The sequence below is a fragment of the Heterodontus francisci genome, chromosome 8, assembly GCF_036365525.1.
Source record: "Heterodontus francisci isolate sHetFra1 chromosome 8, sHetFra1.hap1, whole genome shotgun sequence".
Classification (NCBI taxonomy): Eukaryota; Metazoa; Chordata; class Chondrichthyes; order Heterodontiformes; family Heterodontidae; genus Heterodontus; species Heterodontus francisci.
Window position 1 is genome coordinate 87665449 of NC_090378.1, and position 26094 is coordinate 87691542.

The 26094-nt window shown below is 42.0% G+C and overlaps 1 protein-coding gene across 47 annotated transcripts in view; it reads right to left on the reverse strand.

Moving 5' to 3' along the window:
* Positions 1–2196: 2196 nt before the first annotated feature.
* Positions 2197–26094, reverse strand: part of ptprc (protein tyrosine phosphatase receptor type C) — a 210050-nt gene continuing 186152 nt past the window's right edge. For all 47 annotated transcript variants that reach the window (XM_068037643.1, XM_068037645.1, XM_068037642.1 and 44 more), the window contains 9 exons: positions 25723–25858; positions 24119–24268; positions 16502–16592; positions 16182–16318; positions 13988–14119; positions 12497–12616; positions 8748–8917; positions 5634–5769; positions 2197–4266 (listed from right to left, as the gene is read on the reverse strand). In XM_068037643.1, coding sequence (XP_067893744.1) covers positions 3991–4266; positions 5634–5769; positions 8748–8917; positions 12497–12616; positions 13988–14119; positions 16182–16318; positions 16502–16592; positions 24119–24268; positions 25723–25858 — 1348 coding nt within the window. In that variant the 3' untranslated portion in view covers positions 2197–3990. The remainder of the gene's footprint in view (positions 4267–5633; positions 5770–8747; positions 8918–12496; positions 12617–13987; positions 14120–16181; positions 16319–16501; positions 16593–24118; positions 24269–25722; positions 25859–26094) is intronic.

Genomic DNA, 26094 nt, shown 5'->3' on the forward strand with positions numbered 1-26094 from the left:
AGATGAGCACTTGAAACGCCATAGCTTACAAGGCTACAGGCCAAGTGCTGGAAAATGGGATTAGAATAGATAGGTGCTTGATGGCCGGCACAGACACGATGGGCCAAAGGGCCTGTTTCTGTGCTATATAACTCTGAGACTCTGCAATGGAAGATTAATGCATGGAATAATAAATAACTTTTTTCCACAGCATATAAAATAATGGAATCTAAATAGTAGACAAAAACTTTTTTTGATGTACCGTTGCTTTAAAAGGTATTTGTCAAGAAACTGTTCTGGTTCAACTCTCAGAACATGAACGGGATTTGACTGTTGTGATTATTACTAAATCTTGTGGTGATTTTGTTTTGCTCACTTTATTCAAATCCTCATAAAGTTGAGCTCATCTCATCCACACACCGCTGTAACTAAAGGCAGATAGCAATGCCAGAGCTCCACAACAGCTCACAGCCCAAGAGTACCTCACCAAAGTGGCCATTCTTTATGTGTATGCATACACAGTTGAGGCTTGGCAAGTTAGTTAACCATGAAGGCCATTGGATTTGTGATCAGAGCAAGATTCTTGGCCAATTTATATTTTCTTCCTTAACCCAGGGGCACTGACACCAATTGTGGTACCCCAAAAGATAGAAAGAAAGACATTCATTTGGTATGAATAGATAAGAAAGGGGTCTAGGGGTTCCCTCTCAGCCTTCACCTGGTTTTACAATAACAGGGTTTAATTTTTAACACACCTTGTTTTTAGCTCCCCCTTGGTGAATCCTTGTTCACTGCTTTCCAATTGTAAGGCAAAGCAACCAGCACAAACAGGTTTTCTTAGGTTTAAAGAAGGATGAAATTTATTAAACTTAAACTCTAATTTGGTTGACGCCTACGGATATGCGACGCGCCCACGCTAGCATACATACACGATACACACATGTAGATAGAGACGGAAAAAAGAGAAGAAATAAAGTTGAAAAGTTTGACGCAATATCTGAAGATGGTTTTGGTTACTGTTCTTCGAGCTCACTGTAGTGTCCTTGATTGTAGGTAGGTCTTGCTTTTCATTGGGGCCCAGTATTCTTCTTAAACCTTGTTCAATGTAGGAGACATTTCTCTCTTGAGGGTCACATGTCTTCAGTGGGTCAGAGGCGTGTGAGAAAGAGATGGGAGCAGACAGGAGAGATCTTCTCAGTCCAGGAGCAAAACAGTCTCTCTCTCCAGTTCAAACTGTGTGTACAATTTAAAAACTCCCAAGTTGGCCTGCAGGTTAGTCACGAGACCGACTGGTGTAACCACTTCTGTGTTTGTGGATTCTCTTTTCCCAGCAGACCCTGAAATGTCTCCTCTTACTACACACAATACCTGGTGATATAAGTCCATTTTAGGATAAGCTAGTGGTATGCAAATGTTCTCAGGTCTTCTCTTCTTCCCAGCAACAATTTGAAATTTAATGTCCATATGCAAAATTAATATGCCTCATTCTTGGCAGCTGGGGGCCCAGCATGACACATTTATCATAGCACTTTTCATGATCACCAGACATCTCAAAGCATTTTACAGCCGAGGAAGTACCTTTTTAAGTGCAGACACTGTTATAATGTCGGAAACGCAGCAGCCAATTCGTGCACAGCAAACTCCCACATACTGCAATGTGATAGAGCAGATAATCTGTTTTTGTGATGTAGACTGAGGGATAAATATTGCCCAGGACACTAGAGATAACTCCCTTGCTCTTCTTCAAAATAGTGCAGTGTGACTCATAGGTAAGAGTGCTAGCAACTGAGCCACAGCTGACACCTTAGTTGAGATGAGTTAGCTCACGACACTGATCAAGAATGGAACCTGGGATTCACTGGTCTGAGTGGCTCAGGACCACAGAGTAAGATTGCATCTGCACCCCAACATTTGCAATCCCAGCCCCTCAACTCTCAGACCCCATGAGTTCTGACAGAGACATTTCTGTTCAATTTACATTTTTTTAAAAGGCCTAGACATGCTCGGGGTTGTATTATTGTTTTCTCTGTGATAAACACTGCAAAGTGGATGCCCAGGTATCCTATGAAACCATATTAGCACCTGTGCCATTTAAAGGAAGAATGATTCTAGACAGCGCCTGGTTACTGCTGGGTTCGCTGCTGCTGTTGACTTGTGCTGTGTTGAGAAGTGCACATTAATTATTTTCATACTATACAAAACAACATGTGATACAAATTACTTTCTTTCCATTTATTCAAAAACACTATTAGTACAAAACATTTTAAATCCTATTATCTTTATAAGATGTATTTTTAAACAAAACAAATTAGAAAACACTTTAAGTTGTCAAAAAAAAAAACTGAAAATAGCAAGCTCTTGTGTAAAATATACTGTACCCAACTTGAACCTGACAGACCAAACAAATTCCTGGTAACCATCCTTTGATTGCTTGAAGCAGCCCATTTTCTTCAATTGTGAATACAATGACCCTGTTATAACATGAAAACAAATCAGTTTTGTGTGTACGTCTTGCTGTTGCTGGTTTTATTTGAGCCTCAATGAGTTGAGTCACACTGCTAACTCCTAGAAACCCTACTGACAGTGGAATATCTCCTTCATTTGGCAATGTGCATAACATGAATCCAGAAAAATGTTTATAAAAAAGGACAATGGAGAGCAGCTTGATGAACATTCATGGACCAAACAACAAAGGAAGATATATATATCCTCACATGTCTATTACCTCAACTATCAAAAGCTTGAAAACTACCAAGTTAAGAGTGCCATGAAACTCCAGACCTGTTGGCAGTTCATTCCAAACTTGCCGTTTCCAACACAGTATCGACCGACTCTTGGCGACAGGCTGTTTCTGTCCAATCTGAGAATCAGCTTTCAAGCATTCACTTGATCATCCCAATTGGGGAATGTGATTTCCCGTCCTTTGATAATTGGAGATGCAGATTGTAAGTAGATTCTGAGATCTTTAGGTCAAATCGTAGCAAATCAACTGGGATGTAACTGCCATGAATCCTTCTCACATTTCCATCACTGATCTTTTCTATGGAATCCGATGGTATTTAAGTCAGGCTTGATTATTACCCATTAAATCCACAGTGGCATTCTCTGGTGCTACTGCTGTACTGCCCACTTCCCCAAACCCCTTGTCTGAAGTCAGGGTTTCTGTTTTTTTTTTAATACAGCCTTATTTATAAAGCCATGCTTTGTCTTACAGGCAATGTAAAAGGAAAGACTTTACCATGCATTTGTCATTGAAGCGTGACATCTAATTTACAAAAGGTAACCACCAACACCTACCCAATTCACCCCACCCTCTCAGACTCTTTGCTGTATTTTCTGAGTCTAGTACACCAGAAATCAGTTTGGTCCACCCTAATATTTTTCTGATGGAAAGTAAGTTCAAATAGTTAAATACATCATGATATCTTAAGCAGATCAACTGCACAGCTTTAACTTGGAAAACCAACTATAAAAATAATTTGCAAAGAACAGTGAAAAATTGCTTCATTATAAAATGCAAGGAATCACAAAACTTAATAAATCTACCAATTTACTTTATATTCAGATTGAGTTTCAACATACTTGTGACATAGCATCTCTGTTACACTTTGAAACATGAACACCGCTAAATAAAACATCTTGAAGCATATTTGCATTCAGATTTTCTACACACTCAATAAAATATATATATATAAAAAATTCTATGAATTTTTAAAAAAAAAGTTTTTTGTGCTTTATTTTGGTGTAACTGGAATGATCAAAAACATTTTAATTGAATTTTAAATTAGGAAACATTTCTTTTTATTGAGACACATTCTTACTTACGTTCAAGTAGATTGCCATTCTTGAACAGTCTGTATAAGTGCAAACCTTTTTTTTAAAGAAAGCATCCAGTGATAAACCAAGCTTTGTTTATGTAAAAATGAAATTAATGGTGATATTTTCATATTTCCCTTGCAATCACAAATAGTGATCTGTTTGTACCTATACTTCACACATAGTAACCTTTCTTCACTCAATTGCACCACTAGTTACAGGTCCATTAATAGGGTTTTCTGCTGGTTGTTTGTCATTGCTGCTGCCAGACTTTGCTTCATCATCTTGTGCCGATGACTCTTCCTCATTCTTAGTAGAGTCAGAAGCAGCTTTTGGTTGAAATTCGTTTTCTGGAGAGATTTCAGAGATTACCTCTATAGTGGCCTGTGCTGGACCATTGTCAGATATTAATGTCCCATTCTGCACTGGGTAAGTGCTGGCAATTATGTCATAGAGGAACTGGTACTGCTCCTGCCAAAGAAGACCAAAATAAATATGCAGTTATTTTTCTCTTTCAATCTCAATTTCCTCTAGAACTCTTTCTATCCACCCCACCCATGTCCATCCACCCCCCCCCCCCCACAAACAAACCCCCACCCAGCACCATTTTCTGACCAACAGGCAATTAGCCTTCTCCCTGCCCCATTTCAATGGTGCTGATACAGGAACTTCTGATCAATTTTCTCCTCTCTCCTACCTCATGAGCCCTTGAGGAAGTAGCTCATCTCTGTTTGTCCACATTTTCCACTGGATATCTGTGATTCGGGACTCACCATGAAGGGAAGGCTGGGGGAAAACCTGCACTGTGACTTTCAGCTGCACAGCTTCCCCCGTTTGCCCAAAAGAACCGTTTACAAACTTTTATCAGCATCAGTTAAAATGCAAACATTGTTTTCAAATTAATTAACGTGACAAAAAGAGTTACAGAAATGCTGCAGCACTGGGTGTAGCCGACTAATAAAGATGATCATAAAAGTTAAAGGAATATGCACCATTAAAGGGGAGGCAAAAATTATTGCAGCATCAGCGAATTGTCAGAAAGCATTTCAAATCATTAGCAACCTTGGCCAAGGCTGAAGTGGGAAGGCTAAGAAGTGACACACCAAAATGGAGCAAAAGGAAATTAAACGTACAGGCATGAATCTGCAGGCAAGATAGGTGCAACCGAGCAATTGACTCCTTGTCTGATAACTGCCGAAATGGAGGTGCTGCTAGATGAGGTAGTTGCAAGGAGTGTGTCTCTTTCACACTCTTTGGCAGTATCCCATGTCATGCCTAAACAAGATGGAGGCTGGTTTTAGATTGCAACCAACCAGCACTGTTACTGCTTTACAGGTGACCTTGTAGTAGATGGCACAGTACTTTGGAGAGCCAGAGCCCAGTAAAGGTAGTTTGACCAGCCTCTGAGCCTGGAAAAAGGCAGTTCTCAGAAGGGAAGGTGGACCCGGTGTGGCAGTGAGCCAGGTCACCTGCGCAACAATTTTGTCTCTCATCAGTATTTCTGGGAGCCCATGCAATTTATTTCCTGGTTGTAGAATGTAATATTGTTGGGAAAGATTGTTAAGTAAGGGTACTGGATTCAAATGTCCATAACATAGCTCAGTGAATAACTAATACTGCGAGATATTGTCACCTTAACCATGACTTTCTGTACCTCTAGCAGCTTATGTTCCTCTTGAAAATCATTCATGATGTGAATATAATCTGCTTACATTGATCAATATGAAGATATGAAGACTATCATACAGTAGTGAAAAGTGGATAATGGATTCATGATTACCTGACAGAGAGGGATCATACAGAGGAAATAGTGAGTTTGTGGACTAATCACTACTTACAAAGGTTGAGACCAGTCCTGGCCGCTGCTTGCGCAGTACTTTTACTGTCTGGAGAACATCTATTACATTTTCAGTATCTGCGTTGTCCAGGAGAATCCAGAGAGCATAGAATACTCCTGTCTTTTTGGCTCCATCACTGAAAGAAACAAGGATTTTACAAGATAAGAAACTTAAAAGGTGCGGGATACACAAGAACATTTTTGGGGGTGAAAGTTAACTTCTGCAATGGGGGTTTGGGTCACAAATCGGGCTGTAGTAGATCAGGGATTGCACACCCTTCCTGGGTTTCCTTCCCATTAAAGTCGCGAAAATGGGCAGCCAATCCACTACCACCCATTGTGCCCTACTTTTGGCTTGGGGTTCAACACAATGCATTCTGCATTCCATTATCATGTTTTAAGGAAGACAGGTTTTATAGGCATAATGAAGGAATATCAGCTGGGAATTTCCTCAGAGCTGCTCCCACTCCCTTGCCATTTATTTGCCAGAAACCCTGGAGCAAAAGCTGCTTCAAGAAAATTCCCAGTCATTGTGTGTGTAGGCATTTACTCCTCATTGTTTGGTACTCTTGGATAATATTCTTTAGACCCATGAAACAAGTTTGTTGACTGAACAATACAATAGGTCATGAATATATTTTGCTACAATACAAAAAGTTACTCCTGCCAATTTACAGATTTATTGGGGAGGTGATGGCATAGTGGGAGTGTAACTGAACTAGTAATCCCAAGGCCCAGGCTAATGCCCTGGGGTCACAGTTTCAAGTCCCACCACAGCAGCTGGTGGAATTTAAATTCAATTAATTAATAAAAAATCTGGAATTGAAAGCCAGTCTCAGTAATGGTGCAATAAAACTATTATCAATTGTTGGAAAAATCCATCTCGTTCACTAATTGTCCTTTAAGGAAGTAAATCTGCCATCCTTACCTGGTCTGGCCTACATGCGACTCCAGACCCACAGTAATGTGGTTGACTCTGAACTGTCCTTTGAAACGGCCTAGTAAGCCACCCATTTGTCAAGGGCAATTATGGATGGGCAATAAATGCTGGCTTTGCCAGCAAATGCCCACATCCCATGAAAGAATAAAAAAAATTGAACTGTTCTGAAATTAGTTAGCAGTCCAAAACATTGCCAGCAGAGTTGACTGACCAAATGGGGAGGAACATGACCCTCAATCCCACAGCATCAGCTTAATAGAGCATTCCCTTACTTGAATATTGATCATATTGTGTGTGTGATATATGAGAGAGAGAGAGAGAGAGCAAGAGAGAGAGAGCAAGAGTGAGAGAGAGGGAGAAACATTTTTGTTCTGTTGGTATTTATTAATGCCCCGAATTTTGTGGTCAGTGGCAAACAAATGGCATCAGCCATTCATTAAACTTACACTTGCCCTCAGACTTTCTGTGGGTTTTTTCACTGTCATTTGTGGGAATTAGAGAGCCAAAACAGTGCAACGCTCTACAGATGGGATCCAGGGCCTGTGTGCAGAGGGCCAGCAACGACATGTCTCCTCAATCAATTAGATTGAAGGATCCTTACTGAGACACACAGGCCGGGATTTTATCCGGATGATGGAGATGAGGCCCTTAATTGGGCATTATTACCACTTAAGGGCCTCAACAGGCAGTGCGGCAGGAAGGCCGTTCACAAGCCTTCCAGACCTGGAATTAATTTCGGCGGAAGTGGGAAGGTAGCGGGGTCCCCCCACCCCCCGCGCCATCCCACCTGATTACATGGTCTCCTCACCTCCAAATCCACCGCGGGCAAGAACATAAAGTTCTCCCCGCAGTCTAAACCAGGAAGTTTAAGTTAGAATATTTAAATCATGTACACAAAGTGAAAAAAGAGAGGGAAAGAAAGATGGGATTGAGTGAGAGAGACAAAAGAAAAAGTTAAAAAAAATTATTTGTTTTTTTATTTCTTAAAATCTCCAATAATAATTAAAATCTGATATTCCACACTTATGAAGGTAAATTTCCAGTGCTAGAGAGGTTGGTTGGCAGTAATTAATATTTACTATGCCATTAAAAATTCACTTACTCTTGAACGAACAAGCCCTAACTTTTTCTGGTATATTTAATGGGTATCTAGTGGGTAAGCAGTGCAACTTCACACTCTTCATGTGCTTCAATGCCAAGTCTCTCAGCGAGATACTGTTAGACCAAAGCTTCTGGAGGAGCAGTGTACCTTTGACAGCAATGTCTTGATTTTGTGCATTTAACTGCACATGTGCAGACACTGGAAGTTGCTATTTGATTTACTCCTCAGTAACGGTGAGAGCTGATAGCCTCACCATTATTTTTACCGCAAAACCTGGGCTATTGTAATTTGACTGTAACCTTAAGGTGAGTATGTGTTTGCATCAGCAAAACTAAAGTCAAGACTGTGTACATAATTCTCACTGTGGAACTGATAAAAATGTTTTCTTAGTGACTTTTGAAATTGTAGTAAATGTGGTAGTCAAGGGCTATTTGTGTCTGGTTGAAAGTACTTGGAGGATTTATTGGTGCAGTGAGTTAGCATCCCATTAGTTCTCCTCTGGGACCCTGCTTTGAAACTAGCCTAAACTGATGGTCTGCAGGCCTCCTTTCTCTGCTGTCCTAATGATCCTGTGGGTTTGTGTTGTCACAACTCAGTACTCAACTCTTAGTGAGTGAGAGCTAACAAAACAGCTCATAGTTTTTCACATGTAAGGGTTAAACTGACTATCTCGTTCAGAAAGGTCATGAGGATAATCAGAATGGGAAATGGAAAACTTCATAATTGGGCAGTAAGGAGATGCTTTTCTGAGGCTGTGTTGAAGTGAATCAGTGCAAGGTTAACTCTATGTCTGATTTTACTAAAGCAGATTTTGCCATTTCTGAGGCTGATTTTGGATACCTGGAATGGAAAAATGTTACATTTCCCCAACACTGGCATTCTCACCTTTAGCAAAACCTTCATCATGCATAAGAAAAGAAAAAAAACATACAGGTAGAAACTCAAACCCAAAAAAATGCTTAATTCACCTTTCTTCCCCAGAAATGGGGCATAACCTCAAAAGTGTGACAAATAGACATTTGTTGTGAATGATAATGAATAAAAGCATTATCACTAATATTACCAGACATTACCTGCAGTGCACAATGAGAGATGGTGATAGGCTACTTTCAGGTTCTTGAAGTGTCGACAGTTTCTCCTTGATGCTCCTTATCATCTTGGTAAAGTTACTGGGATCCTCAGGAAGTTCTGATTCAGCCCAATCATGAAAATGATACTGGTACACTTGCCGAGTTTCTTTTCTCTGAAAAGTGAAGAAGCTATATCAGCAGCCAATAAAACATTTTCTATTCAGTAAGTTGATCACAAATTAATGACAGTCAAGGAAAGTTTCCAGTCACTGCAAAGTTCAAATACTAGGGTGTATCTGGTAGGTATTTCACTGGAGGTTGGAATTCTAAACCCGTGTGAGTTATTAGTGAAAACATATTCAGAATATATGTGCTTAATTTAATGAACCCTTCTTTGAAAAGGAAATTGATGTATTGGATAAGGTGCAGACTAGAAAGGAAATGGTTCTAGACCAATAAGTTGTGAGAAGAAACTCACAGAATTGGGCTTGTTTTCATTTGATAAAAGAAGTTAGAAGGGAGAGATTACTGTTTAAAATACTGAGACACAGATAATCATCATCTTAAATGGGAGATGCCTTATTTTTAAACAGTGCCCACCACTTCTAGATTCTCCCCTGAGGGAATTGAGGCCCTTAACTGGGAATTTAACGCCCAATTATGGACTTCATCCTGCCTTTGCAGCAATTAGCCGTGTCACCACATGGGAAACATGGCACGAGAAACCGTGCGGGTGGCTTCCCGTCTCCGGGGTTGCAGGGGGGTGGTGCCCCTCGTTCAAAGGAACTTAGTGTCTGAACGATGGACCCGGTATTGGGAACGGGGCTGCGGGGGCGGGGGGGGGGGGGGGTGGGGGGGATGGGGGGGGGCCTGCTGAGAGCCATGACCCCCGTCGCACGAGGCCTCTCCCACCCTGACCTAGCTGTGGCCTGGGTCCAGCACCACTCCTGGGCCTGGGGTAGTTGCTCCACCAGCAGCAGCCACCGTTTCCATGGTGGCATTGCTCAATGGAAGAGCTGCTGGCCTCTGATTGGCTGGCAGCTCTCCAAGGGCAGGACTTCTGGCAGCGGGGTTCTTGATCCCATGGAAAGCCCTCCGCTGTCCACTTAAGTGCTTAATTGGCACTAGATTCGGCAGGCCTTCCACAGGAGGGGTGATTCTCGGTGTCGCTTTTCCAGATGTCAAGACCCCTGTTGCCATCATAAAATGCCAGTCTTTGTGTCCTCTGCACAACTTGCTTCCTACCTACATTTATAGTGTCACCAGATTTAGCTTCAATACACTCAATCCCTTCACCCAAGTTATTAATATCGATCATAAATCGTTGAGGCCTGAGTACTGATCCTGTGGCACTTCACTAGTTACTGCTTGCCAACCTGAAAATGCCCATTATCCCAACTGTCTTTCCTGTTAGTTAGCCAATCCTCTAACCGTGCTAATATTACCGCCAACACCTTGAGCTCTTACCTTGTACAGTAACCTTTTATGTGGCACCTTATTGAATGCCTTTTGGAAATCCAAATACTATTAAATCTACTGGTTCCCCATTTTCCATCCAACTCAATATATCTTCAAAGAACTGTAATAAATTTGTCAAACATGATTTTCCTTTCATAAAACTATGCTGACTCTGCTTGATTGCATTATGTATCTCTAAATCTACTACTTCCTTCATGATAGATTCCAGCATTTTCCCAACGACAGATGTTAGGCCAACTGTCTATAGTTTCCTTTCTGTTTCCCCTCTTTCTTGAACAGAGGTGTTACATTTGCAGTTTTTCAATCCACTGGGATCTTTCCAGAATCTAGAGAATTTTGGAAGATTACAACCAATGTATCCATCATCTCTATAGTCACTTCTTTTACAACCCTAGGATGTCGGCCATCAGGTCCAGGGGACTTGTCAGCCTTTAGTCCTATTACATTTCCCAATACCTTTTCTCTCGTGATAGCGATTGTTTCAAGTGCTTCCCTCCCTTTTGCCCCTTGATTTTCTACTATTATTGGGATGCTTTTGTTGTCTTCTACTATGAAGACATACAAAATACTTGTTCAAAGTCTCTGCCATTTCCTTTTTTTCTATTATTAATTCCCCAGCCTCATCCTGTAAGGGGCCAATGCTTTCTTTAGCTACTCTTTTCCTTTTTACACGCTTGTAGAAGTTTTTACTGTCTGTTTTTTATTTCTTTCTAGTTTACTCTCACACTCTAATTTCTTTATTTTTTGTTTAATTTGTCCTTTTCTCATTTATCCTTTCATATGTTCTTATGGCTCGGTTATAGACTGAGATTAAAGACAGTGTCTAATATATTCAGCCATTTTATCACCACCCTCCAATAATTTGTTTATTTTCAAATTTCAAAATATCAAATCATTTCCCAGTTATGATTGTTTCCAAATACGTGTGACCAACTTTATTCCTAGTTCAGCGCCTTAATATGAAACCTTGATGATATTGGTTTGGGTGGAAATTCCCAGTTGTCTGTATTTTGGGCAACTCATGACTACCTTGGGACCTAAAGCACAACCTTTCACGTAGGTTATTTGCTGAGATTTGTTTGTCACTGAATTCCTGCAATTATTTTTCAAAGATCCTATTTATCTGTTGGGCAGATAGCAGCAGGAGGGAAAAAGAGAGAGAAATGGATCGTGTCTGGAACTGGCACCAAACTGAAAGCCACAGATTAATAGAGTAGCTGCAGAGGGCAATGGAGAGCAAAAAGGGATAGAATCTTCAGTATGCATGCCTTCACACTGGGCCTTGGGTTGTCAGGTCAGAGAGTGGAACGATTACATGTGACTGCTCGGACAAGCTCTGGCTGATGTCAAGGATACAGATTTTGCAAGATGGATGTTGCAGTAATTGAAACGTGGGACGGGAATGTTTCTGGATAAGTATGTTATGTTTTGGTGGATGACTGACGAACTGTAATGGTAATCGTATCTTACAACGACTTTTGTTGCTGCAATGCATTTTGTACTGTTTATTTTTACTGCAATGTGACTGGACAGAGTTCTTTTGGGTTGGAAAAAGATTTTCTGCATTTTGTTTGGTGAATATTAGAAATTGAAAATAACCCATTAGAAAGAGGAACACAGAAACTTAACCAATGAGGAATAAGCAAACTGATAGAAATGGCAGATACGAGTCACAATGTTCACTAACTTATTAGATAAAGAGAGAGAGAAAGAGAATAGAGAGAGAGAGAGAGATAGAGAGATAGCCAGATAGATAAACAGGTAGGCAGATCTTGATTTCCTTATGCACCTCATTATTCCCTGACAAACACCTCTTTCTTTTCATACCCTTTCTCCACAGATGTGGAATGTAACAATTTGCAAAATATATTTTTCAAGAAGCTTTCTCCTTTTTTTTCCAAAAGACCAATTATGTTTTCTGCTTTGAACTTTTGTAAACCACCTGTCATGATGACGTGGCACTTTCTGGCAAGAGATGATAAACAATCCTCCCTCTAGATGTTACTTGGCTTTTTCATTGGTTTCAAAATTACTGAAAAAGGTCAGATCAGCAAGTCCCTTTCTTTCATCCATTTTAACAGTTAAATCTATGTTGCATCAATTCAATCACACTGTTTGATGAATGCTGGAGTGTAGGAAGATATCTGCAAGCAGTTTTCAGCATTCCAACAGAACTAAATTTATTGCTTGTTTATTTCAGAATGTAGGAAAATTCTGTGAATCTATAGACAGTAACAGCCCCTTATACCTCAGGATACTATTGCAGAATTTACCTTTGTATGTCTTATTTCAAAGATGCGAACAATAAATTCTGGTTGTTTATTGCATTCAGATAACACAACTTCAATATCATCATAGGTTTTCTTGTCATCTTCCCAATATTGTGAACAATCCTAAAAACAAATTAAATTAAGATTAAACTATTAAAACACTGGTACATTTGATATCAATGGAAGAAATTGTATTATACCACTGCTACTATAGTACTTTGTACACAGTCTGTTTTATTTAACAATATCTCTTCATCATTGCATTATGGCATGATTATTTCTGTGAGTTCAGGACATATCTTCTGCAGGAAAGATGTGTTTATATTTAACAAAAATGTAAGGTTTTATCACAAGTGGTGAAATCATTATGCAAAGTGTATCCCAGAATATCCATGGCTATTGTGGAAATCTCTGAACAAACCTTCCAGCAGGAATGGCTATGTTGATTCCCAGTCTAGCACTGTAGTTTCCAGGAAGGCCTCGTGGGGATGCATCCTCCGCCTGCCACTTACAAAGCCATCGACATAAGGAATGTGTGGGGCTCCTCCTTGCAACGTGGGCCTTCTTAGGGGCCTGATATTTTGTGGGCCCAGGTATGCTTGATGAGACCAGGTGAACTGTGTGGGAACCACTTTGGATCTAGGCCGAGTATATGGGATGAACATCTGAAATTTTGGGACTGCAAATTTTTTAAAGAAATCTTAAGGTGCCTCCTCTCTACTTTGTAAAGGACATGCTGAGGGGAAGCATCATTTGTTTCCAATGGGCCTGTGCACCAACACCAAGCATTCTGGCTTTTTCTACATGGCAGGTGCCCGGCTAACTACTAAAACAAGCAGCTCTTGGAGCACAGATGTTTTACTGTATACACTACAAAGTGAGCTTGGCAAAGGTGATGGGCTTTAAAGAATCTCCGCTGAAGCCAACATGCCTCAGAAAATTGCAGGCACACTGCTCATCAGTTGTCAACAATGGACAGAAAATGCCACCCACCACTTTCTTTGTTGCTGACACAAAAATTAGAAACTTTAACCCTTAATTTGTGGACTTTCAAAGTAGCAGTCTAATGGGTTTTGGGAAGATTCATTTTATGTTAATGCAAATGACCCTAGACCTACCATGCACAATAATATGGTGAGGATTAATGGAATGGCCAATTTTTCCACCCTGGAATATTGTACCTCCTCATCCCTGGAATATTCTAGGATTTCTACCACATGTTACTGTCTAATTTGGTACGTATTCGAAGTATTAAATCAATACAAAATGTGTAGACAAATCTAGGCTTTAAGCACCTGCATTCTGACAAGTTAACTATGCTTATTATTTCTCATATTAATTGGTATTATCTAACTTGATAATGTATATTCTGGAACATAAAATGAAACACTTTGCATTGTGTGACAGGGTCACCTTGATGAGGCTCATCAGCAGGATTATGTTCCTGGGATTTTAGAGGTCATGAGAAAGAGTTAGTGAAGCACTGGCTCCTACCTTGTCGTCTTTTAATTTGCCCAGCATTGCAATGATCCTCGCCTTTCTTTGATACACCATCATCCAAAAGTCAGCAATGGTTTCGGGCAGCGGAGTTTGAGTGGCAATCAATGTTTCAGAATGCCAATATCCCTAAAAGACAGAAAGCAGAAGGAGGCTCACTTTAACATTTTGTGAAGGTCCTTTTGACATTCTTTGTAGATCCAAATTTGAAGAGAATTCTGCACACGTTTTTCTAGATTTCAATCTTCTGTTTTGTTTTTCTTCAGATTTAAAATAATTAAAATGCTTTTTGCTGTCTTATAATCAAAGTTCCCAACACTCCCTTTGTTTCTGAGACTGTCCTAGCACCTCCCCAGTCCAAATGTCCTGTGTTCTGAATGAACAGATTTCTCCCAGATTAATCTAAAGTTTTATTTCAACTGTTCCTCACATAAGAAGCAGAAGAGTTTCAATATTCACAAGTACGTGCTGAGTCAACCTAGGAAAAAAGGCAATGGTGCACCAACAGCTTTGAAAAAGCAAACATGAGCTCAAAAAAGCTGACGACTCAAAAGCACATCTAAATACCATCTAATGACATGTAATTTAACTGAGGGCATGGGTTTATCATTATGTAACCTGCAGATAGACATTCTACTGCATGTATAGTGGGAGACTGGCAAAAACTGTTATTAAATGACAATTATCTCTGTGTTGTCACAGGAGCACAAAGGTTCTCCTACCCCCAGCCCCCCAACCGCCTCCTCCTCCCCGCATGACCATTCCCCTCATTCCCAGAGGCATTTTTCTTGCCCCCTCCCTTCTCCAAGTAATATTGGCACTGTCTTTCTGTAGTGCATGCTGGTTTTCTTCACATCCTTCCTACGCACTTCACACTGGCACTCCTCCTCTTCCTCCTCACCCCACAGATCACTCTAGCTCTCTGTACCCCCAATCCTCAATTCAGAGAGATGCACCTCTCCTTCTCTTTCCTTCCTCAGTTCTTGCTTGCATTGTCCTCCCTCTCCTCCCTCATTTCAGGCTGACATGCTTCTCCCCTCCTCCCCCACAATATGCCGACATCCTTCCCTTCCCTTGGTTTATGCTGGCAGTCTTTTCCACACTCTGATCACCTTGGTCTCTTCCCGCTCCTAAATGTTGACTTCCTAATGTTAATCATCATGCCTCCAATCCTATTCAAGCAGGCACTATTCTCTCCATCCTCTCCACTGTTCCCTCCAAAACCTCCCCCAACCCCACCCACCCCCATCCTAGCTCCTATATTGTGATGCTGCTCGAAGGAGTTGAATGCTGATGCACACTGTGACTGGTAATTTCTTGTCTTGCAAAGCTATTGTGAGAATTCCTGACCAGCAAATACAAAACCAAGAGCAGGAGCAGCAGGCAGGAGCTGGGAACACCTCTGACTTTCATCCGTAAATGTGAATAAGGGAGCGCTGATCTGAAAATGCTAATGCTATATAGGTTGGCACGTGTGCCTGTGTGAAACATTTAATTGGGGACCCACAAAACGACAAGGCCTCTGGGAGTAAGTCTTAAATTCTGTTTCAGAAACAAACAATACAAATAGCGATGAAACTGAGCAAAAGAAGGTTGAAATGTGGGCATCTATGGCAAATATTAATTGTAGAATCATAGCTTAATCTAGTACAGAAGGAGGCTAATTGAATCATTGTGCCTGTGCCCATTCTTTGTAAGAGATATATAATTACTCCCACTTCACTAATGTTTCCCCATAGCTGTGTAAATGTTTTCCCTTCAAATACCTACCCAATTCTCTTTTGAAAATTATTATTTAATCTGCTTCCAACATTCTTTCAAAGGCATTTTCAAATCCCCTCACAGTTTTTACCCTCCCTGTCTGAGAAACCGTCTCTAGCCAGAGCCTCCATTCTTCTAGCTCTGGATTATTGTTTATTCCCCATTTTCTGCTGTCTGCTACCGGAGTAACTGACAACGACTGAGCCCCAGTATTCTCTCCAACTTACTGTGCCTTGTGACCTCTGTCTCTAGATTCAACCCTACCCCCTCCTCATTTAGTAAAAAGCCATCTCTTGCGTTGTGCATTTGGTGTCCACCACCCAATTCTTTCACTCCTGTTCAGTGTCCACTTGTCCCAATGACAAAGCCTTTCGATGGTTTTCTATAACAGAAGCACAATATAAACTTAACTCCTTGTACTAATACATACATCTATGTAGGAAGCATTGATATATTTCGTAGATTCTTCATCTTCACTATCATCAGAGGACAAATCAGAGTCACTGTGACTTGTGCTGTCTTTACTTTTTTCATCTTCCAATTTGATAGTTACTCTGTTGTAATCATCTTTAAAAGAACAAATTTTTAAACCACAGATAAGTATCATTTCAGGATTCATACCAAAATAAACAGTGTCCTTTGCTTCTAACCTTATGTGTGCAATCAAATCTACAAAGGAACAGTTTGATGGAAATCTGAACAATCTCATGAAGCATCGATTAAGAGAGAGCGCACAAACGTAATACTCACATGCGATCACTGAAAGGGAACGATTTTTACTTTGATTTTCTCCCCGTCTTCCGGTGGTCTGTGTTCTCCAATCAGTGTAAGGTGGGATCCTCTGAAAGATTCAGTGATATGAAATAACAAGCATACAATGTTATTTACATATTACTGAAGAATATTGATGTGGTTAAACAAAGTCTTTAACATTTGTTTCCTTCTGAAATATTTAGCACAATGGAAATCTCTGCTTGGAATTGAATTGCTGGCTTACTTTAGCTACGATTTTTCTTTTCTTCCACCCTCAACATGTGCCTCAACCAAATGATTTTCCTGACTTTTTCCGAACTGAAAACTTCCCTTTGGTTCTTCTCCTATACAAAAAGTGAGGGGGATCTTTGCAATGCAAGTGCTTTGCAATCAGCCTGTCATCACCTTCCAGCTCTGAAAGCTAGTTCCACATTGTGCCTGTGCAAGGAACCGATATAACAACCAACTTTTGATATCGCTGAATTTCAAGAGAGTCTCTCCAGCATATCTCCTTCAAACACAAAGATTGCTTGAAGATCTTAGCCCCCTATAGCTCCATAAGCAAGTTTACATGTTTTCCCCAAACTTAGGTTTATTCCCGTGCCATTATTAATTACACAGCACTTCATTCACCCTCACATTTTAAACAAAATAACTTAAAAATCAAGAGCAATGTGCAGAGCAAAACAAAAAGGACAGTAACCTACATCATTTTTTTTTATTCAATCAAGGGATATGGGTGTCGCTGGCTAGGCCACCATTTATTGTCCATCCCTAATTGCCCTTGAGAAGGTGGTGGTGAGCTGCCTTCTTGAACCACTGCAGTCCATGTGAGGTAGATACACCCACGGTGCTGTTAGGAAGGGAGTTCCAGGATTTTGACCCAGCGACAGTGAAGGAACAGCGATATAGTTCCAAGTCAGGATGGTGTGTGACTTGGAGGGGAACTTGCAGGTGGTGGTGTTCCCATGCATTTGCTGCCCTTGTCCTTCTAGTTGGTAGAGGTCGCGGGTTTGGAAGGCGCTGTCGAAGGAGCCTTGGTGTGTTGCTGCAGTGCATCTTGTAGATGGTACACACTGCTGCCACTGTGCGTCGGTAGTAGAGGGAGTGAATGCTTGTGGATGGTGTGCCAATCAAGCGGACTGCTTTGTCCTGGATCAAGCGGACTGCTTTGTCCTGGATGGTGTCGAGCTTCTTGAGTGTTGTTGGAGCTGCACTCATCCAGGCAAATGAAGAGTATTCCATCACACTCTTGACTTGTACCTTGTAGATGGTGGACAGGCTTTGGGGAGTCAGGAGATGAGTTACTCGCCACAGGATTCCTAGCCTCTGACCTGCTCTTTTTTTATTTATTTTTTATTCATTCATGTGGGCGTCGCTGGCCAGGCCAGCATTTATTGCCCATCCCTAATTGCCCTTGAGAAGGTGGTGGTGAGCTGCCTTCTTGAACCGCTGCAGTCCATGTGAGGTAGGTACACCCACAGTGCTGTTAGGAAGGGAGTTCCAGGATTTTGACCCAGTGACAGTGAAGGAATGGCGATATAGTTCCAAGTCAGGATGGTGTGTGACTTGGACGGGAACTTGCAGGTGGTGATGTTCCCATGCATCTGCTGCTCTTGTCCTTCGAGGTGGTAGAGGTCGCGGGTTTGGAAGGCGCTGTCGAAGGAGCCTTGGTGTGTTGCTGCAGTGCATCTTGTAGATGGTACACACTGCTACCACTGTGCGTCGGTAGTAGAGGGAGTGAATGCTTGTGGATGGTGTGCCAATCAAGCGGACTGCTTTGTCCTGGATGGTGACGACCTTCTTGAGTGTTGTTGGAGCTGCACCCATCCAGGAAAGTGGAGAGTATTCCATCACACTCCTGACTTGTGCCTTGAAGATTGTGGACAGGCTTTGGGGAGTCAGGTGGTGAGTTACTCGCCTCAGGATTCCTAGCCTCTGACCTGCTCTTGTAGCCATGGTATTTATATGGCTACTCCAGTTCAGTTTCTGGTCAATGGTAATCCCTAGGATGTTGATAGTGGGGGATTCAGTGATGGTAATGCCATTGAATGTCAAGGGGAGATGGTTAGATTCTCTCTTGTTGGAGATGGTCATTGCCCGGCACTTGTGCGGCGCGAATGTTACTTGCCACTTATTAGCCCAAGCCTGGATATTGTCCAGGTCTTGCTGCATTTCTACACGGACTGCTTCAGTATCTGAGGAGTTGCGAATGGTGCTGAACATTGTGCAATCATCAGCGAACATCCCCACTTCTGAACTAATGATTGAAGGAAGGTCATTGATGAAACAGCTGAAGATGGTTGGGCCCAGGACACTACCCTGAGGAACTCCTGCAGTGATGTCCTGGAGCTCAGAAGACTGATCTCCAACAAACACAACTGTCTTCCTTTGTGCTAGGTATGACCCCAACCAGCAGAGAGTTTTCCCCCGATTCCCATTGACCTCAGTTTTGCTAGGGCTCCTTGATGCCATACTCGGTCAAATGCTGCCTTGATGTCAAGAGCAGTCACTCTCACCTCACCTCTTGAGTTCAGCTCTTTTGTCCATGTTTGAACCAAGGCTGTAGTGAGGTCAGGAGCTGAGTGGCCCTGGCGGAACCCAAACTGAGCATCACTGAGCAGGTTATTGCTAAGCAAGTGCCGCTTGAGGGCACTGTTGATGACATCTTCCATCACTTTACTGATGATTGTGAATAGACTGATGGGGCAGTAATTGGCCGGTTGGACATGTCCTGCTTTTTGTGTACAGGACATACCTGGGCAATTTTCCACATTGCAGGGTAGATGCCAGTGTTGTAGCTGCACTGGAACAGCTTGGCTCGGGGGGCGGCAAGTTCTGGAGCACAGGTCTTCAGTACTATTGCCGGAATATTGTCAGGGCCCATAGCCTTTGCAGTATCCAGTGCCTTCAGTTTCTTGATATCACGTGGAGTGAATCGAATTGGCTGAAGTCTGGCATCTGTGATGTTGGGGACTTCAGGAGGAGGCCAAGATGGATCATCAACTCGGCACTTCTGGCTGAAGGTTGTTGCAAATGCTTCAGCCTTATCTTTCGCACTGATGTGCTGGGCTCTCCCATCATTGAGGATGGGGATACTTGTGGAGCCACCTCCTCCAGTTAGTTGTTTAATTGTCCACCACCATTCACCGCTGGATGTAGCAGGACTGCAGAGCATAGATCTGATCCGTTGGTTATGGGATCGCTTAGCTCTGTCTATCGCATGCTGCTTACGCAGTTTGGCATGCAAGTAGTGCTCTGTTGTAGTTTCACCAGGTTGACACCTCATTTTGAGGTATGCCTGGTGCTGCTCCTGGCATGCCCTCTGGCATTCTTCATTGAACCAGGGTTGGTCCCTCGGCTTAATGGTTATGGTAGAGTTGGGGGACATGCCGGGCCATGAGGTTACAGATTGTCGTTGAGTACAATTCTGCTGCTGCTGATGGCCCACAGCGCCTCATGGATGCCCAGTTTTGCATTGAGAGATCTGTTGGAAATCTATCCCACTTAGCACGGTGATAGTGCCACACAACACGATGGACAGTATCCTCAATGTGAAGGCGGGACGTCGTCTCCACAAGGACTGTGCGGTGGTCACTCCTACCAATACTGTCATGAACAGATGTATCTGCGGCAGGCAGATTGGTGAGGACGAGGTCAAGTATGTTTTCTCCCCTTGTTGGTTCCCTCACTGCCTGCCGCAGACCCAGTCTAGCAGCTATGTCCTTTAGGACTCGGCAAGCTTGGTTCATAACTCCATTCTGTTTGATCTCGTTCCAGCAGAAACAAAGACTGTTACAGCAACAAAAGCCTAGTAAAATCCGCAATAGTAGAAAAAAGGAGAACTATTTAAGTAATAGTAGTTCTTAAAAATGCTATACTTCCAAGGTCCAATTTACATATTATAGAACAAATGGAGAAGGTTTCATCAGAGTCCGATTTGCAGCAATACTGTAAATACACCAATTAAGAGCACATTTGCAATTTCATTACTCACAGCAGAGAAAATCTTTCCTGCAGGATCTCCCAATTGAGTACCTTATCCTCATGTACCTTATCCAGTCTTTGAACTATTAGGTCAGTATTGGGGCAAATGATCTGGGAAGTGGGACTAAGTGTACTGCATCATGACAGTTGCTGCACAGTGCTGCAGCAGTTCTTAATACAGTCAGGTGATAGATGAGAAAAACTAATAACAAATCAATGTCAGTATCGCAACCACAGGGAGATGGGAATAAGAGTAGGCCATTCAGCCCCTCCGGCCTGTTCCACCATTCAATGAAATCATGGCTGATCTATATCCTAACTTCATCTCCCTATTCTGGCTCCATAAACTTTCATAGCCTCGGCTACCAAAAATCCATTGATCCCAGATTTAAAATTATTAATTGAGCTAGCATCTACTGCTTTTTGTGTGAGGGAATTCGACCCTTCTACCACCCTTTGCCTGAAGAAGTGTTTCCTAACTTTTTGCCTGAATAGCCTGGCTCTGAATTTAAGGTTCTGCCCACTCGCCCCAGACTCCCCCACACAGTAGAAAAAGTTTCTCTCAATTCTGTCAATATTTGACAATTCCTTTCAAACTGCTAAAAATCTGAATCAAACCAGCCCTTAACATTTTGTATTCCAGGAAATGCAAGCTTAGTTGATGTAATCTCTTCTCATAATCTAACCCTAGCAACATTCTGGAGAGTCTGCACTGCACTCCTTCCAATGCCAATATATCCAGATATGGTCTAATCAGGGCTTTTTATAACTGTAGCAAAACTTGTTCCCCTTTATATTCTCGCTCTCTAGTTATAAAGTTGAACATTCCATTAGCATTTTTGATTATCTTTTGTACCTGACAAATTCATTTTAGTGATCTATGTACATGGACCCCAAATTCTCTTTGGACCTCCACTGCTCCGAGCTTTTCATCATTTAAAAAGTACTCAGATCCATCTTTTTTGCTCCGAAATGGATAACCTCACACTGCATTGATCTCCATCTGATACAGTTTTGCCCACTCACTTTGTCTATCAATTTTCACACTTCCCACAAAATAAGATTACATTTCCACTTAAACAAACTCAGATTAATTAAACAAGTAGAAGGCTTCTCGAGTTATTTTACACTATAAATCAGCATCAAAGAAAGCAATGCACTGATATGAGCATTCAAATTCACATTCTGTGCGCTTTCTACTGATGGTTCTCTTCATTCTTTAGATTGTCAGTGCAGGTCCAATTCATCCTGTTCAGTGTTTTGGACCAGTGGTAGCTTTCTCAGCTTTGAGTCAACAGGTCATGGGTTTAAGCACCACTAGGGAGCTGATCGCACTTGTTCTGTTACTGGCATGAATGCCCACTCCTAGAGCTGGAAGGCAGGATTTCAGGCAGGGGGAGGGGCCGAAGAATCTGCATACAGTCAGCCGCCACGGAATCCACACCAGAATGCTACTTCCTGATTCTGTCGGAGGCAGCAATGTGCTATGGCGGCACTTCTGCCCTGACACGACGGCATGATCATTTACATTTGTTAAATACTATTTAGCATACATTTGCGATCTTACCCAGCATTTGCAACATTTGCAATCCTGTATTGAACCATGTGGCACTCACGTGCCTTCAGTTTCGCATCTTTAAAAAGCTGGCACCGCCAAGGAGAGAGTCCTTGGTGCCTCAAGAGGTAAAATAACTTTACCGGTGTTATCTAGGGGAAGTGGATGGGTAGGAGAACTCTGCAAGTGGTTTGTCTGTGAAGCGGGAAGTGGGGGGGGGGGGGGGTGGGGGGTGGGGGGTGGGGTGCGGGTGGAGGGAGAACTCTGCAAATGGATTGTTTCTGTGGGGCAGGAGAACTCTGCAAGTGGTTTGTCTGTGAAGGAGGGGGAGAACTTGGTAAGTGGATTGTTTATTTTTGGACATCTGTCATCATTAGATGAATGCCCGGGCAGCTGCTTGCAGAGAACAAAAACATTTTAATCAACAAGTGAAGCCTCAGGGAGATATTGATGAAAGCACACTAGTGCAAATGCAGGGCTACAGCTTTTTAAAGATGGCGGCAACACCTGCTCCAGCATCAGGTTGGCGCCGTGAATGGCGTCTCAATTGCTACCCCGCCATGTGATTGGGGGGAACTGCCGCCATCATTCTGTTAAATGGCTGCCTGCCACGTAATTGCAGTGGTGCGGCCGCTGACATCATAGGCCGGACCGCCGCCATTTTGTGCACCTGCTGCCAACAATAAAATTCAACCGCTTTTATTCAAATAACCCTGTCCCCAGGATTTAGGTGTCAGTCTAAGCTCAGAGATAGTCATTTTATGTGAGTCAGAAGGTGGTGGGTTCAAACCCCATTCCAGAGTCTTGAGCACATAATCTAAGCTCACATTTAAGTTCAGTACTGAGGAAATGCTGTAATGTCAGATGTTTATCTGCTCAGGTGGACATTTAAAAATCCCATGGTACCATCTGAAGTAAAGCAGCGAAGTTCTCTTTGTGTCCTGGCCAACATTCCTCCTTTAATCAACACACTGAAGATTTGTTGTTGATGGAACCTTGCTGTGTGCGATTTAACTGCACGTTTAACTACATAATAACAACTACACTTCAAAAGTCATTAAAATAAAAGCAGAATACTATGGATTCTGGCAATCTGAAATAAAAACAGAATACTCAGCAGGTCTGGCAGCATTTGTGGAGAGAGAAGCAGAGTTAGCGTTTCAGGTTCTGATGAAAGGTCACAGACCAGAAACGTTAACTCTGCTTCTTTCTCCACAGATGCTGCCAGACATGCTGAGTATTTACAACACTTTCTGTTTTTACTTCAAAAGTCATTCTTGGCTGTGAATTACTTAAAACATTCTGAGAATGTAAAACAGGCTATATAAATTCAAGTTTTCACGTTAGTTACATCGTAGGAACCAACTCGAGATTTTAAAGATGGTTACATTAACTAATTGTGAAATTTGGGTTCATAATATAATCTATATTACAATGTGTATATTCTGGTACACAACAGGCAAAACTGTAAAGAAAAAGTCAGTGTCAGACCAGCATAGATCAACATCAGACTAAATAATTTAAACTTCCATTCTGTGGAGCTTCCTGTGTATTGATAAATCTCTCATGCTTGGCACAAATGCACATCAACAATTTTACCTGTTACTCCCTCTTGCTTGCTGAAGCCACACTGCTCCCACTGATTACTGTCACAAAACTATTAAATCTCACCCAACACACAACAAATTAGTGTATGGTCACAGCAAATCCATCACCACTTTACTCTGGTTTCCAATTTGTTGTTTCTCCAGCTGGTTTTACTTCCTCAGCGACAAAGCACCCAGTTTAAACTCTGCAACAGCAGAGTTAGAATTTTTTTGATAAGGGTTTGAAGTTCAGGAGCCAACAAATAGTAGCTTGAGCAACAGAAGTTATTTTGTGTACTCTGTTAAGTCACAAAGCATTCCACCCTTGGTATCGATGGCGATATCTTGCTGTCTTCCAAGATTTGATAAGAGCCCACCTTAAGTTCAGCTAAATATCCAAAAAATCAGTGACTTCTTTCCCTGCATTTACTATCATTTGATTTATGCTGACGCTCGAGGTTAATTTCTTTAGATAAATGAACTGACCTGGAACTCTCCTTCCAGCATTGATGGCTCAGAAGGTGGGTCATTCTTTTTAAAGTTTATGAGGTGCTTGGGTAGTTCAGACAGGCTGACTTCAGTTTCACCATAGAGATAGTACTCCAGCAAAGCCTGGTGGATCAGAATGTACTGGGCCTGCAATAGAACATGCATTTGTTAAGGCATTAATAGGTCAGTGAAGTTTACCAGAGCCAAATGATAAAAGTGATTGGTCAACATAATCAAAACCAACATTTTTAATCAACAGCTCATTGGGGTTTGGAGCATTTCAGATAATGGGGTGATTCGATGAATTCATTTGCAGTCCTATAGGCAGAGTCAGACATTCGAAAGCCTCATCCTAGATACAGCTGACAGACACCACTTCCTTATATGGAGGGTCATCAAGCAGCGCTGTGTCATTAGATAGAGGATGTGGTGGAAGCTGGCTGGCCCAATGATGGAGGGGATGAAAGGGAATTCACCTGTGGTTCTACCTTAGCTTTCATTTTCGCACCTGTGCCAGCTCAATAGAATGTGCAGGGTTATGGGGAGAAGGCAGGGGAATGGAACTGAGGGAATTGCTCTTTCAGAGAGCCAGTGCAGACACTGTGGGCTGAAAGGCCCCCTTCTGCACTGTAATGATTCTGTGATTCTGTGAGCACAGTGTTGCATTTTAGCAGATATGGTGGATGCATGCGTTACTGGTTAATCACCAGTTCTCATATCACGGGCAGGAAGGCAATGAGGGAGTAAAAATAGAAAGAAGGAAACTTGTAAAAATCAAAGCAACAAATACAACTGTAACTGAAATAAGAGTGAAGAAGTGAATTGACCTTGGGACCTGGGTTCATTTCCAGCCCAAACCGAGAGGATTGAAAGTTTTCTATCTCTTTCATGATGGTTCTACATGAGTTTGAGCCATCACAATCCAGTACATAGAGGGTACAGGCCCACAGAACAAAACCACCACTAATTGTGTACAGATCAGTGGCACACACTGAGGTCTTACAGATGCCTGGTGTGAGAATTGGAAACATTTCACTGGTTCCAAAGGAAGTTTTAGACATTCATAGAACAGAAGCCTCATCGTAAAAGTCAATACATTCCCTTGATCATCACAAACACATCTGAACTATAGTGCCAGGTATTACGGTTGGACATTGCCTTGAAGCATCAGGCAATTCATTACCTGATTGCTAGAAATCAGACTCCCCTGACTAGATTGCTAGAGTCTGGACACCCCGACTAGACTAGAAGGACCAATATCAGCACCTCCCCACCAATTAATTCAGCACCTTGATAGACTTCTATTAGCTTTTTAAACATTTGTTGGTTTCTATCAGTGCCTCAGCAGGAAATCGCAATGAGAAAATTCTCAGAATGATTCCCATTCCCGAATGCTGCTGTTTGACAGCTACTGGTCACCGATGTGTGCAGATGTGTGGAAAAGACAGAATCAATCTTGGCTGTAACCATCCACCCCAACTTCCCTTTCTCCTCTTTTTGAACATTTTGGGAATGGCATACTGATGTCAGTGGCTGATGAAGTCACTGGCATCATAGTCTACTTGTGTAAAGGAAGAATAGTCTTATAAAGGTCAGCCTACCTCAACCTGCACCATGAGGCAGCGTTGCCGGCGGAGTTGAACTATGTAACCGTAGACGTCCACTCGGCCTTCAGCCTCCAGGCCCTGCATCATGGCATCAATTCCAATGTAGCTACCTGTACGACCAACCCCGGCACTGTGAAATAGTACAGCAACTGGTTTACCACACAGATTAAACACAAGCTTCTAAAGAAATGAAATATTAGTAGAAAATACTAGAAACACTCAGCAGCTCAGACAGCATCTGCGGAGATCGAAACAGAATATGTCCTGCTGAGTGTTTTCAGCATTTTCTATGTTTATTTTAGAATTTCAACATTTGCAGTATTTTGCCTTTGTCTTAAAAGAAATAGTTTCAGCTGAGACACAATG